Genomic DNA, 15,617 nt, shown 5'->3' on the forward strand with positions numbered 1-15,617 from the left:
AGGAGTGAGTGTGAGAGAGAGGACGGACCAAGGAAAACTCAAGGGAAGATTTCTGTTGCTGGGGCCCCTGGCACCAACTTTGTGAGGGTATGAAGTTACCCATCCTCACCAATGCCTGGTGCTCAGGGAGCAACAATTACCTGTCCACTGAAGTGAGTTGGACTGATGGGGTGGGAGGCAGACTACACAGCTTTCCTTGCTTCTCCTTCGCTTCCAGGGAGGACATTTTTAAGAAGAAGACTCAGCCACATGTCTGAACAGTGACAGCTCATGGAAGGAGCCAGGGCCCCCTATCTCTTTCCTCCTAGACCACCCTCACACCACTCCACTCTCTGTCCTCTCTCCTTTCTCTCCACTTCCTCATTCTCCCATTTCTCTTCTTCCTTCCGGTTTCTAGGTGAGCCATTTCCCACTTGGAGGCATTGCAATGTCCCGCTAGATGGGGAGCTCCCCGGGAATCCAAGTGGCCTTACTTGTCCTCGTGTTCTGGCACAGAACCACCCAGGCATGGCACAGAGCCTGGTCCTTCCCTTTGCCTTCCGTCCTCTAACGTGGTTGGCTGCAGGGAACACCATGCCTCCCGAAGCCCTGGACTGAAGGGTCTGGAGGTGTTACTGTGGCGCCACTGCCATAGTTCCCTCCTCAGAGTCCTGCCTCATGCCCAGCCCCCTCTGACTTCTTTAAGGGAAATGAGTAGTAACGCCTTCCGGGGGGTGTTTTCTGTCCTTAAGCTCGATAGCCATCATCTCTGATTATTATCTAGTTATTTTTCAAGGAAGAAAGGGAACGATGATGGGATTGTTAAATCTTAAACCTGGAAGTGGCGGGCAGGGAGTCAAACGCCGTAAGTGTGCATCTGAGCGTCCGTACTTACTGGCTGTGTGACTGTCTGAGTGCTCTGAGCTCACTCGCCTCTCAGGTAAGACAGGGCTTATAAAACCTGCCTGGTCTTGTTCTCCTAAGCAGGTGAGAAGCTCAGTGAGGTTACATGTAAATGTCATTTTCTAGACAGACCAACCCCTTCATTATACTGATGCAGAAACTGAGGCCCAGGGGAGTTATGTCACTTGCCCAAATTCATTCTGACAACAGGAAACTGTACATGGGGCAAATTTTTGTCCCAAATCGAAGGATCATGACTGAGTGAAGTAAAGAACAAGAGAAATGTGCAGAACTGTGAGACAGAAAAATTGGTGGGAAAGAGAAGAAAATGAGGTGGAATAAGGGACAGAGACTGACAGCACACACACCAAGATGAAAGGGAGTGGAAACTGATGTGGGCGGGGAGGAGGGGAATGGAGGAGCAGCAGGGCAGCCAGATAGATGGATGTGGGAGGAGAAAGATGAAAGCATGATGGAGAGAGAACACAAGGGAAGGAGACAGGAAGAAAGAGGGCGTATGAATAACCCAAAACAAGATGAAGGAGAAAGCTTGGGACAAGTGATACCAAATCGTGACTTTTCACTACTCCCCTTCCTTCCCAAGTTGTCAGATAACTCATCAAAGGTTGAAAAATCCCTGAAATGAAAGTCAGTCATCTTGTCTTCCTTACGGAAGGAGAAAGATCAGGAAGACAAGTGGAAATATTTGATATAAGAGGAAAGTGGGCACTCTCATTGGTTGAGCAACTATTGTGCTCTGTAATTACAGCCACATTCATTTCCCTTGATGTTTAAAAATGTAATTTACATAGGTCATTTAGAGGGGAGCAGTATAGGAGAGGGCATAATGACCTCAAAAGTTGGGAATGGCTCTCCTGGGTCCAGAGGAAACAAAGAGAAATGGAAGTATGATGAAGGAAGTAAAAACAAACAACCAACAGCACAAGACTCAAGGAAGAGGCCAAATGGTGCGGTGGTGTGTGCTTTGCTCCGAGGGGAAGGACTGTGGGGTGGGGAGGGAAGGACCATCCACCAATGACTTCCCACCTTTGGGAGGCCGGGTCTGCGCAGGAGGGCTTCTGCTCGGCATCGGCAGCTGGGCAGCAGAACTGGTGCAGCACGGTCTCATTCCTGAGGGCAGAGCAGAGGAAGAAGGTCAGAGCTCGGCCTGGACAGGCTGGGCCCGGCACGGCTCTCTCACACCAAGGCCTTTCTGCCCTGAAACCTTGCCCCTGTGTCACTAAAGTCGCCAGCATGGATGCTCTGCCATCAAGGCCCAATTCAAACACCGCCTCCTGCTTGCAGTGCCCCTGACTTCCTGCCAAGGGAACTCTTCCTCCTTCTGCACCCCCTTCCCCTCAGTAGGCTCCTCCAGTTGTAGGAGCCATTTGTTTCCTCTGTCTTTTATCATTATCATAGTTCTTTATTACCCTGTTCCCCACTAAGGTCCGGCAAGGCAGAACTAGTCTACCCACCTGTGATACACAGAATTGCATACAGTAAACATTTTAAAGCTGATCATATGCAAAGGTACAAAGCACTCACACAGAGGCCTTCATGTTGCCAGCTGAAAATCCAAGGTATGGTGCTTGATGGATTTGTTTGACAGGGATGGAAAAGCAATCCAGGAAGCAGAGACCTGGGCTCCAGCGCCAGCTAGCCAGCTGTGTGACACCTAGTTCACCTCTTCTGGGTCTCAGTTTATTCATTGGTGAAAAAAGGGAGTTGAACTAGAGAAGTGGTTCTCAACCCTGGCTGCTAGAATCACCAGGAGATTTAAAATCGACCCCTGCCTGGGCCTACCCCCAAGGACTGACTCACTTGGTCTGGCCTGGCTCGGGGGCAGGGGAGGGAGGGGGTGGGCACCAGGACTTGTTATAGGTTCCCAGGTAATTCAGCAGAATTGAGAGCAATTAGACTACATAATTTCCAAGGTCCCTTCCACCTCTAAAATGCTGTGATTCTAATATCCACTTTGAGCCAAGTTGGGGTTTAATATTGAAATTACTTTTTTTCATAAGTGATGCTGTCCATTGCCTTCTCTCTCTTAGCAAGCCGTCGCTGTACTGTGCATTATGGAGTCAGAGAATGTCAGACTTGGAAGGGCCCTGAAAGATCACCTGAAAGGGATTTTTAAACTTCTTTAGCTTCAGGACACTTTGTCCAAACCCAGTCTGTACTGGAAGCTGCTAAATCTGGCTGTCCTCATGGAAGAAAATACTGTTGAAGCCTACCTTAGACAAAAATGAATTCCAGAGAGACTGCATGTTTAAATGAGAAAATAAAACAAGGGAAGATAAAGAAGGAACCTTAGGAATATAGCCTACGTGTTAAGGAGGCTTAAAACAAAACAGGAAACTGAAAAGCCAGTCAGAAAAAGATAAACATGTCTGACTACACAAAGTAAAAACATCCAGTATGAAAAAAGATACCCTATTAAATCAAAAGAAAAATGACAGAATGGGAAAATATATTTGCAACACATGTGACAGAAAGCACGTTAATATCCTACTTTGAAGTCCCGCAAATTCATAATGCAAAGACAAACCCAGTAAAAAAATATGGGCAAAGGATATGAATTCCGGTTGACAAGAGGAAATCCAAAGAGCTGGTGAGTATATGGAAAGATGCTCCACCTTATAGGAAACAGGCAAATGCCAATTAAGGGAACACTGAGAAACTATTTCCCATCCCCCAGACTGGCAAACACAAAAAGGACTAATAAGTGCAAGTGCTGGTGAGGATGTGGGGCGAGAGGTGCCCTCATCCATTACCTGTGTAGATGTGAATTTTTACAGCTGTTTGGAAATTAAAAAGAACACAGTTCCTCTGACCCAGCAATCCCACCTCTGGAATTTTATACCCTAGATAAGCAAGTACCCATTTATGAAGGTATTTGTAGAAAATGTTGTGGCAGCCTTATTTTTACAGGATGGGGTGTGTGGGCGTGGAGGGGAGAGAAATAAAACCACTGGAAATAACCCGAATCCCAATCAGTCAGGGAATGGTGGTTGAGTAAACTGCGATAGCTTCATCCATACTATGGAATTATGTGCTATATCTCTTGGCCTGGTTTGATTTCCACAATATATGGCTAAATGAGAAATGAAAGTTGCAGGGAAATTATATAGTTTTGTAAAATAAATATTAACCCCTCTCCCTCAAATGCAAATTCTATACATTGTGCTATATTCACATATGAGTGCATACATAACAAGCTATTAACATTGGTTATCTCAGCAAAATTAGAATGGGGGGGGGGAGAGTGTAGGTATAAAAAGGAAAAGGAAAAAATGGTGTAATGTTAATTGAAAATCATACCTAATAATAGACAAACATGTAAATTGACCGTACCTCCGCTACGCCGACAGCCAATCAGAGTGAGTAGGCAAATTAACCCAACAAAGATGGAGGTTAATTTGCATACATATGCACCCAGCAGCCTGGGTCCCGGGAACTTTCTCAGCACCCAGGTCACTCTGAGGTAGGCCCCCCGTGTGTCCTGAGCAACCTGGGAAGGGCCTGAGCCAGGGGGCTCCTGGGCAGGGGCAGAGCCGGGCGATCGGAGGGATCTGGGGGTCCCCTGTCCAGGCCCCAAGCCGTGGCCAGAGGCTTGGGGCCTGGGCAGGGGCGGAGCCAGGCTATCTGGTGATAGGAGAAAGCTGGAGGGCCCCTGCCCAGGCCTGGAGGCTTTAGGTCTTGGCAGGGGTGGAGCCAGAGATCAGAGGCAATCAGTGTGAACTACAGAGGAAATACCTTTTCTGACCACTCATTTGCTAAGCTCCCTGTTTGCCACTGGTATAATATTCTTAATAACTTGGGTATAAGAATCCAAAAAGGTGATCTAGGGTTTTTCCACCACACTCCTGGAGAAAAAAAGGAAGGTCTGCTGCTGGAGGGCTAAGAAATGTCATATCCTGCCCTAGCCAGTTTGGCTCAGTGGATAATGCCTAGGCTTGCCAACCCCAGGGTCTGGTTCGATTCTGATCAAGGGCATGTACCTAGGTTGCAGGCTCCTCCCTGGCCGGGGCCCAGGTCAGGGCTCATGCAGGAGGCAACCAATCAAAGTGTTCCTCTCACTTTGATGTTTCTCTCTGTCTTTCCCTTTCTCTTCCACATTCTCTAAAAATCAATGGAAACATATCCTCAGGTGAGGATAAAAAAAAAAAAAAAAAAAAGAAAAAAAGAAATGTCATATCTTATGAAAGACACATCTTGAAAATGCCTAAAGAAAGTTGTTATTTTGTCATGGTGAAGGGACTGGAGTCCGTGTTGATGAAAACACCTTGGTGGCTGGGGTGACTGGCAGTGGCTGCAGCAGCAGGGTGATGGGGCGGTAACTTCACCTGATCAGCCCGGTCGCCTCAGTAGGACATCCCCTGAGGGCTCCCAGTATGTGAGAGGGGGCAAGCTGGGCTGAGGGACCCCCCCCCCCACACCCAGTGCACGAATTTCATGTACTGGGCCCCTAGTGTTAAATATAAAATCCTACTTATGCTATTACTATAAATACATTAAAATTGAATATGTACCTGAACAAGGACTAGCAAGTGTCAGGAACCAATACAAATATTAATGTCACTTCAGAATGAAGCAGGAGCAATTTTATGTTGGATTTTTATTAATTTAATAGATTAGTAATTATTGATTATGAATAATCTATAAATTATAGATTTATATTTACTACAACTAATATAGTTTTTTTAAAGGGCAATGAAGCAATAATTGAACCTGACCCCTCATTTTACAATTGAGAAGGCTGAGGCCCAGAGTTGGGGAAGTGATTTGTCTAGAGTTGTTCCCTGACCAAAGTTCAATCTTCCAGTCAACCCTACCATTCCTGTCCAGCCCAGGCATTCTGGGGCAAATCAGAGCCTTTAGAGAATTGTCTTGTGATACCCTGAGGGCCACCTGGCATGAGAAAAGAGGGAAGGAGGAAGGAGGAGACAGGGCAGATGTGCTCAGAGGCCGAACAATGGAGCGGTAGACTCAGAGGTGTAGCTAAAGCCGAGAACCTACCCCTTCACCCCAGTCCCTACTACCAAGTGCACCTCTGCCCCAGAGCAGGTTCAGAATTCTGGCAAAAGCCCTTGAGAGCCTAGGCGAAGAGGCACAGCTTGTTCACCACCTGCCACACTCGCATTTCAGGAAAGAGAGTGCACGCAGACACCGTCACAAGCTGTTTGATCCTGCCCATTTCTGAGAAGCATCCTCCCACGGCTGGGAGCTGCTCCTTAGACCAGGCACTGAAGCAGGCTCCAGATGGTTTTCCCAGGTCCCCAGACTCAGCTGTGTTGGCCCATGCAATGGGTGACATAAGCCTGAATGTCCCCAAGTCCGTCCACACCTCAGGCTTGGGATGGCAGTGTTATTGGGGTTGTACTCTCTTTTGCGGTTCATGCTAATGGGGCTCCTCAGGACAGTCCAGCTGAGAGGAGAAGCTTGCCTTCAGCCCTTCTCCAGTTTCTCCTCTATCCACCTCCTGCCCCATGGGCCTCCTAAACCTGGAGTGTAACCTCTCTTTTTGCCTTCACTTGGGGTTTCGTTCATGATGATTTATAAGTCCTATTCTGCCCACCTCTGACCAGTCTGGCCACCACATCTGCCCAAGGTCATGGTCCAAGTGCCCTGACCTGGGCAAGTCTTAGCTTAAGTTGGCTGAATATTGCATTTAGCCTCCCAGACTCCCCTTCCCTCCATCCCAAAGGAAAAACCTAACAAAGGGACCCAAAGAATTAATTGCCATTAAAAACAAAATTGGAGCCCTGACCAGTGTGGCTCAGTTGGTTGGAGTATCATCCTGTATACCCAAGGGTTGTGGGTTAGGTTACCAGTCAGGGCACATACCTAGCTTGGAGGTTCCATCCCCAGTCAGGGCGAGTACAGGAGGCAACATTGATGTTTTTAACTGTGAGAAAAACATCAGACCAAACCAAATTAAGGACACTCTACAAAATATCTGACCAGTACTCCTCAAAATTCTCAAGTTAATGAAAACCAAAAAGAGCTACAAACTGTCACAGACCAGAGAAAACTAAGGAGACATGACAACTGTCATGTGATACCCTGGATGAGATCCTGGAACAGGAAAAGAATATTAGTGACAAAACTAATAAAAACAAAGACTAGAGTTTGTAGATGGATAAATAGATGATAAAGTTGGGGCAGCAAAATGCTAATAATTGTGTATTTTTTTTGTGTTTTCCTTGATGTCAAAGAGGAAGGGAGAGGGAGAGAGAGTTAGAAACATCAATGATGAGAGAATATCATTGATTGGCTGCCTCCTGCACACCACCCCCATTGTGGATAGAGCCCACAACCCGGGCATGTGCCCTGACCTGGAATCAAACCGAGACCTGGTTCATAGGTCAACGCTCAACCACTGACCCACACTGGCAGGACTAATAATTGTATTTTACCACTTTATAATGTTTACTATATGGCACATATAATTCTAAGCACTTTCCATGTATTAAGTTGTTAATTCTCACAAAACATCCAACAAAACTTTCTCATCACTATGCAGATGAGGAAACTGAGGCATAGTGAGTTTGTGAACTGCTGATGAAATATTATACATTCAACATATGCTTCATTTCTTATGACAACTTTTAGGGTATGTTTTATATCCCCCCCCCTTTTTTTTTACAATTGAGAAAACCAAGACTCAGAAGAGGTAAGTGACTTGCCTAATGTCACACAACTGGTTAGTAGGAGAGCCTAAACCCCAGTCATGCTTTGGAATGATATAACCCTCAGCTCACCCCTGAGTATGAGACTGGGAAAGGCTTTCCCAGGGCCCCCATGATGCACTGTTCTGGAGGCATCATCCACATTGTAGTCTGTGGGGTTCACAGCCTAAGGCTGTGACCCTTGGGAATTCTGGAGCTGGATGAGACCCAAGGATTTAGGCAATGGAAGAGCCCCTCTGAAAAAGGAACATGGCCCATTCTGAGTTCTTGGCTCTTGAAATTCCAAAGGAGGGAAGTTTGTGGTATCCAGGCCAAAAGTTTGTTTCTTTTTTTTTTTTTTTTAATATATTTTATTGATTTTTTTACAGAGAGGAAGGGAGAGGGATAGAGAGTTAGAAACATCGATGGGAGAGAAACATCGATCAGCTGCCTCCTGCACACCTCCCACTGGGGATGTGCCCGCAACCAAGGTACATGCCCTTGACCGGAATCGAACCCGGGACCCTTCAGTCCGCAGGCCAACGCTCTATCCACTGAGCCAAACCAGCTAGGGCCAAAAGTTTGTTTCTTGGATTCTTAATTCCAGGGCCCATGATTTTAGGCAGAATACAGCTCTTTCTGGTTTTAGCGGTCTCAGGTGCCCCAAACTGATGAATATTGAGAGATAGCTGGATTGTAGGCGGATGTGGTGAAACCTAAATGTGGGGGGCAGCCCGGACCCACAAAGCAGAAAGTGATGTGTGGCCATTCCCTGGTCATGCTGGGGGTGGGCTGGGGAGGAGAGGAGTAAAGCGAGGAGCAGCTGGCTCAGGAAATTTCAGACATCACCCAAGTAAGATGGGGGTTAAGAGTCCTCAAAGAAGGCATTGTGGACCTGAAGGCCGAGGGGAACCTCAGGCTCAGCCAGAAAAGGACCCTTTTTCTTAACTAGGAAGCTGGGAAGAGAGTGGTGGTGCTGTGGAGACCTGCGGGGCCAGGTGGTGGTGGGAAGAGGAAGAAAACAGTGCTACAAGGAGCTAATTACAGCTCTGTCAGGGACAGTCAGAAACTATGGGGGCTGCGCACCTATAACTCCCACATCTATATTTAGTTTGAGGCTTAGGATTCCACTTGCAAGGCCATGAGAACAGTTGAGTCGTTTAGAGGAACTGATGATGTGTGCAGTCCTGCCTGGGTGAAGCTGGCAGAGGGATGGAGAAGGGAATACCCAAGAGGAGAATCAAGGAAGAAAAGCCAGGGACCTAGTGAGGCAACTTTGAAGGGAAAAAACAACAACAACCCTCCCCTTCACCAAGCAGAAGAAGGCAGATTAGCCCCCAGTCTTTGAAAGGAAGCAGTCAGGGAATGTCTCTACAGGCACTGTCTAGAACTCCAGTAAAAGGGAGAAACTTGAAATCATTTCCAGTCACCTCCCCACCCCCATTCATCCTGGTACCACCATCACTAGTGCTGGGAGAGCCTGAAGACTGAGTTCCTTTTCCCCCCACTTTCTCTTAATTTTTTCACCTCTTCTAAGGAGCCCTCTCTATTTAAACATGATGAATAGGAGGAAAAGATACCCTCATTTCCTCAGAAATCACTGCTATTACAGGGAGTGGGGGGATGTGGGGGGGGGGGCGGAGACGGTAAATCTACAAAACTTTGAAAAACAAGAACAGCTTGTAAGACACACTGTGTGCTTTCAAGATTTACAACAAAGCTACCAAAATTAAGACAGTTTGGTGTTGGCATAAGGACAGACATGCAAAGTGATTGAATCAAATAGAGGGGCTGGAAATAGAAAGAAACTTGTATTGGTTCTTAGTAAAAGTATCAAGATAATTGAAAGGAAAATGATAACCTTTTTAACAGTGCTGAAACAATTGGATCTCCATAGGCAAAAAAAGGACTTTACCCCATGCCTTGCCCCATGTATAAAAATTAATACAAAATAGATTATAGATAAAAAATAACAGATAACCCAGCCAGTGTGGCTCAGTGGTTGAGCATCAACCTATGAAATAGGAGGTCGTGGTTGGATTCCCTGGCAGGTCGGGCTCAAACCCCAGTAGGGGGTGTGCAGGAGGGGCAGCTGATCAATGATTCTCTCTCCTCATTGATGTTTATATCTCTCTCCCTCTCCCTTCCTCTCTCTGAAATCAACAAAAAAACAACCATTCAGATAAAACTGCTAAAAGAAAACATGGAATAAAATCTGGGACTTTTGTTTATGCAGAGATTTCCTAGGTAGGAAATGAAAAGCACAAATCATAAAAGAAAAAATTCATAAATTAGACTTCATAAAAAATTTAAAAATTTTTCTCTTTGAAAGACACTATTAAGAAAAATAAATAATTCTTTTTTAAATTTCATTTTTCAATTATTCACTATTATTTTACACTAGAGGCCCGGGGTCCCTCAGCCTGGCCTGCACCCTCTTGCAATCTGGGACGCCTCAGGAGATGTTGGACTGCCAGTTTCAGCCTGATCCCCAGAGGGCAGGCCGAGGGACCCCACCAGTGCACAAATCCATGCACCGGGCCTCTAGGATGCATGTAAGATCTTTGGTTAATCTCTTCCTGCCCTCCCCCTTCCCCCCTGCCCCCTGAGATTCATCAATCTGTTCCATGTTTCCATGCCTGTGCATTGAGCATCTGACCCCTAGTGGTTAGTGCGCGTCATAGCTACTGGCCCAATGGTCAAATGGTCTTGGTAAAAGCTTAGGCTTTTATATCTATAGATGACCTAAAGACTCAAGTAAACATTTCTCCAAAGAAGACATACACATGATCAATGGGTATATGAAAATATGCTCAAAGTCACTGCTCATCAGGGCAATGCAAATCAAAACCACAATGAGATATTACCTCATACCTGTTAAGATGACTATTATGAAAATAAATAAACAAAAGACAACATGTGTTGGCAAGGATGTGGAGAAATTGGAACCCTTGTACACTGTTGCTGGGAATGCAAAATGGTGCTATGGAAAACGGTATGGTGGTTCCTCAAAAATTAAAAATAGAACTACCATATGATCCAGAAATCCCACTTCTGAGTATTTATTTAAAATAACTGAAATCAGGATCTCGAAGAGATATTAGCACCACAGGATCATTGCACCACTGTTCACAATAGCCAAGATTCACAAACAACCTAAATGTCCATCGATGGATGAATTAATCTTTAAAAAGTATATGCATTCAATAGAATGTTATTCAGCCTTAAAAACGGAAATCCTCCAATGTGTCATCATATGGATAAAATTTGAAGACATACTCAGCAAAATAAACCAGTCACAGAAGGACAAATACTATATAATCCCACTGATATGAAATATCTAAAATAGTCACACTCATAGAATCAAAGACTAGTATGGCGGTTACCAGGGGCTAGGGGAGAGGAGAAAATGAGAAACTGCTAATCAATGGGCATAAACTTTCAGCTATGCAAGACAAAGAAGTTCTCGAGATCTGCTGTACAACATTGTGTCTGTAGTTAACAATACTGTACTGTACACTTAAAGTTTGTTAAGAGGGAAGATCTTGTGTTAGGTGTTCCTACCACAATAAAACAAAATAAAATTAAGAAGTTAAACATCAGTGTTTTGGTTTGAATATTTGTTTCTTGAGTTGTATGACTGAAATGAGTGGTTCCCACCTTGTGAGCACCTGAGCCCTGCCAGGAGAGTAGGAGTGAGAGGGAGCTGGTTCGGAGTTAATACAAGGAGTGCACATGCACACCAAGCATTGCCTGTAAATTAAATAAGTGATATATCCTGCACACATATGGATGGTGTATTCTAAATGGATGCAGAAGAATTAGTATCAACAAAATAAAGTTTGATGTTATAAAACAGCAACATTAACTGGTAAATGGATAAAATTGTAGTACATCTATACAATGGAATACTAGTGAGCAATAAAAAGGGATGAGCTACACATGCATGCATCAACGTGGATGAATTTCAAAAGCATTATACTAAGTGAAGGAAGCTAGACACAAAAGTCTACTCACTGTATGATTCCATTTATAGAACATTCTAAAATAGAAAAAACCATAGTGATAGAAAGCAGATCAGTTTCATTGGTATAAGGGGGGGTCAAACTACAAAAGGGAAGAAGGGGTCATTTGGGGTGATGGAAAGGTTCTATCACTTGATTGAGATCATGGTTACACAACTGTAGACATTTGTCAGAACTTAATCAAACTATACACTTAAAATGGGTAAATTTTATTATATATAATTGTACCTTAATACAACTGACATTTTTAAAAGACCAAAATCTTTTTCTTCCTATTCTCACTTCTTGATACTCCAAGAGGCTTTAGAATAATTTCTTTTCTAACTTCCCTCCTCCCATTTCTCCCCAGATCGTGTAATTATTAACCCCCCTCCAAGCAGCAGGGAAAAACACTGTATTTTCCCTTCCTTCCAACTGCTAGATTGGATTTTCAGAGACCAGATGGCTCATGACTGAGCCAAAGGAGTCCAGGAGGCCAGAAACTAGAACAATGAGAAAATCAGGGGTTGGGATGGTTGAATGGAAAAATGTGGACCAGGGCCTAGGGCAGGGGTGGGCAAACTTTTTGACTTGAGGGCCACAATGGGTTCTTAAACTGGACCGGAGGGCCAGAACAAAAGCATGGATGGAGTGTTTGTGTGAACTAATATAAATTCAAAGTAAAGGAGGGGGGGGGGAGCAAAAGAACCAGATAGAACAGCTGGATCCGGCCCCCAGGCCGTAGTTTGCCCAAGGCTGGCCTAGGGGCTGAGAGTCCCTGGAAGTGCAGTAGTAACAGTACTGAGGAGATGGAGACCCCGCCCCACTCCACCACTGCTGGCTCTCAGGAGTGCCGGGCCAGTCATGGTAAATGGGGCTCTTATTCCTGCCTGTTTTTTTTCCACTGAGTTGTGGGGACTCAGTAAGACTTTGAATGTGAAACTTCCTCTGGAGAAACATAATAAACCCTGCATAGATGCAAAACCTTATCGTGACTATTACTGATATTATTAGTCTTTGCCACCATGGAACTCAGCAGAGACCTCCCAGGATGTCATCTTGAAGTCCTTCTCTCTAGTCCCACCCCCTCCTCCAGGCAGGCCTGGGGGCTGTGAGGGTAGATTTCCTTTGCTCATTGGTAGAATCTGCCACTGCACAGAATGTGGTCTTCCACGGAAATTTTTGGAAAGATCTTAACAAGGCTGGTGATTACAGCTGTTTCAGCAACCAGGAGTAAAAGGCAACAGAAAATATCACCCTGGTGCCATCCAGGTCCGGGAGGACAACTGGGCTCATTGTTCATTGTTCAGTCCTGACAAAGTCTGAAATCTCTGTGGGGACCTCACACTCACCTGGATTTGCTTCTTTCATTCTCTGCTCACTTTCTTTTGGGAGAGTTTTAAAGGTCACCTAGTCCATGCCCCCAACAAATAGAAGGTTACAGACTCCTGGAAAGAGTTCCTGCCTCTCCTTTTCAAAGAGCCTTTCCCTGAAAACACGCCGTAGGCTCTTCAGATGTTCATATGAAAAGAACGCCTTTGGTCTTGCGGTACCCTGTGTTTCTCTCTTGTGTTCTCAGGAGCCCCACCGCCCCAGGGGCTGCCCCAGGGGATACTCTGAGGTCAGAGGAAAGTGGAGAGGGAGGGCAGAGCATACTGCAACCCATGCAGCTCTGGTTTGGTCTGTTTTAGCTACTAGGGATGCCCATTAGGTTTAAGTTGGAGATAAAATTTCCTTGTTGTTTTTTGGTTTTTGTTAAAAAAACAAAAAAAAACAGCTGAGAAAGTATTCTTCTAACCCAGCGGTTCTCAACCTTTCTAATGCCGCGACCCTTTAATACAGTTCCTCATGTTGTGGTGACTCCCAATCACAAAATTATTTTTGTTGCTACTTCATAACTGTAATTTTGCTACTGTTATGAATCGTAATGTAAATATCTGTGTTTTCCGATGGTCGTAGGCGACCCTGCTACCGGTTCTCAACCTGTGGGTCGCGACAGGTTAGAATCTAACCCAAAGCCCTGCTACTGCAGCTACTGCAGCTCCCTAGATCTCAGCCAATCACAGCTCCTCTTGGGGCAGAGCTGCTGGCCGCCTTTCAGGCAGTGGCACCCTGCCCTCTCTTTCTCATTGCCTGGAGGAAGACCCTTTAAGTACTCCTACCTAACTCCTCTGTACAAATTCTGCCTTGGTTTCCTCATCAGTAAAATGGGGTTAGTAACAGAACTTTACAGTGTCGTTTTGAGGATGAAATGAGTTAAAACATGTAAAGCACTTAATAGAATTTGGCACATAGTAAATGCTTAATAAATGTCAGCTGTTATTAATATCTTATTTCTGCCAGTCTTGCCTCTCTCCCTTTGATGGCAGGGAAGAGGTGCTCCCTCTTCTCCAAGCCCCATCCAGTCTCTACTGCTCTTCATCCTTTGTCCCCTACTGTCTTCAGTGCTGTCATTCTCATAGGCCTTTTCTCTTCAGCATATAAATATGCTCAAATCTCTCATCCCAAACTACTGTTTTTCCCTACAACTCTTCCAGTCGTTCTTCAGCCAGACTTTTAGGAAGAGCTGTCTGTGTCCAGGGACTTCTTCCATCTTGATCTCCTGCCAACTTGCTGGAATGCAGTTCTTCCCCCAGAACTCTCACTGGGGAAGTCCCCAAGGATCTAGTTGCCCAACCCAGTGGAATTTGTCAGTTCCTAATGGACTTTTCTGTAGTTGTTGATTGGCCAAACCTTCTTTCTTATAACCTTCCTCCCTTGACTTCCAGGGAAGTGCTCTGCCTGCTCTTCCTTGCTTTCATGGAAATAGGAGGAAATCAGCCTCTGTGCTGAGAGGAGCCCAAACAAGTTCACAGAGAGGTGCATGTGGGAAGGAGCAACCACCACCAGCTCACCAGCCATTTGATGACCATCCTGAAACCGGATCTTCCAGCCTTAGTCAAGCCTCTCCAGCTGATGCCATGTGGATTTCTGCCGTGGATAACAAGCAGATTTCTAAGCAAAGCAGATACTTACTGATGTATGAGTTCCGGGATGGTTGGAAGACACTAAGTTGGGGTGCTTTATTATGCATCTCATAGATTATAGTTGTTGGCCTGTCTCCCCAACTAGACTATAAGCTGCTTCAGGGAGAGACATCTCTGCATCAGATATTGACCGACACCTATTAGCCTTGTGAGGTAGGTATCAATGTTGCCATTATTCCCTTTTTACAGATAAGAAAATTGAGGCTGAGGGAAAGGAAGTGGCTCTATTCAAACTGCAAACAGTGGACCCCATCCCCTTTTCAAAATTCCTTAACAAGGTGCCAAGGCACCCTTTCCCCACAGAAAAGATCATATCTCCTCCTTAGTGTCTCCCCACAGAGCTCAGAAGACAATGAACATTCCATAATTGCTTGCTTGTCCAATTATTTACTGAGCACACTTACTACCTGCCAGGAACTTGACATACAGCAACTATAACACAAGAGTTTTACAGATGAGTAGTGAAATTTAGTAACAAGGTCAAAGGCACACTGCTAAGTAGAGGCTGAGGTAGGAATTGAACCCAGGCCAGGTCCCAGCCCCCACAGAAGAGGCTCTGGTGTAGAGTGGGCCAAACAAGAGGCCTGGGTTCAAATTCTAGAGAGCTCTATCTGTGCGGTTTGGGGCTCATCACTTGAGCTCTCTGAGCCTATGCCCTTACCTGTGAAGTCCACTAGCTCACTGCGCTGCTTTGAGTGTCATAAGAGGTAACCGGCATGAAAGCTCTGTGGGTGATGCAGAGTGCAGGCAGCATGGGGCTGCTAGTTGTAACTGCAAAGGCCCATCTCATGGACCACCCCCATGTCCATTTTTATTTATTTTTTATTTTTTTAATTTCTTTATTGATTAAGGTATTACATATGTGTCCTCATCCCTCCATTAACTCCCTAACCCCCCCCCCCCACTCATGCCCTCACCCCCATGTGTTCGTGTCCATTGGTTAGGCTTATATTCATGCATATAAGTCCTTTGGTTGATCTCTCCTCCTTTCCCCCACCCTCCCTATCTTCCCTCTGAGGTTTGGCAGTCTGATC

The 15,617-nt window shown here is 45.3% G+C and overlaps 1 protein-coding gene across 12 annotated transcripts in view; it reads right to left on the reverse strand.

The window, feature by feature from the left end:
* IQSEC3 (IQ motif and Sec7 domain ArfGEF 3) overlaps positions 1 to 15,617 on the reverse strand; it is a 118,227-nt gene that overhangs the window by 75,474 nt on the left and 27,136 nt on the right. For all 12 annotated transcript variants that reach the window (XR_013960114.1, XR_013960115.1, XR_013960116.1 and 9 more), the window contains exon 2: positions 1,930 to 2,013. Coding sequence is in view for 7 of the 12 variants with exons in the window: in XM_080659895.1 (XP_080516021.1) it covers positions 1,930 to 2,013 (84 nt within the window). In the remaining 5 variants the exon portion in view is untranslated. The remainder of the gene's footprint in view (positions 1 to 1,929; positions 2,014 to 15,617) is intronic.

The sequence above is a fragment of the Plecotus auritus genome, assembly GCF_963455305.1.
Source record: "Plecotus auritus genome assembly, chromosome: 3".
In the NCBI taxonomy this organism is placed as follows: Eukaryota; Metazoa; Chordata; class Mammalia; order Chiroptera; family Vespertilionidae; genus Plecotus; species Plecotus auritus.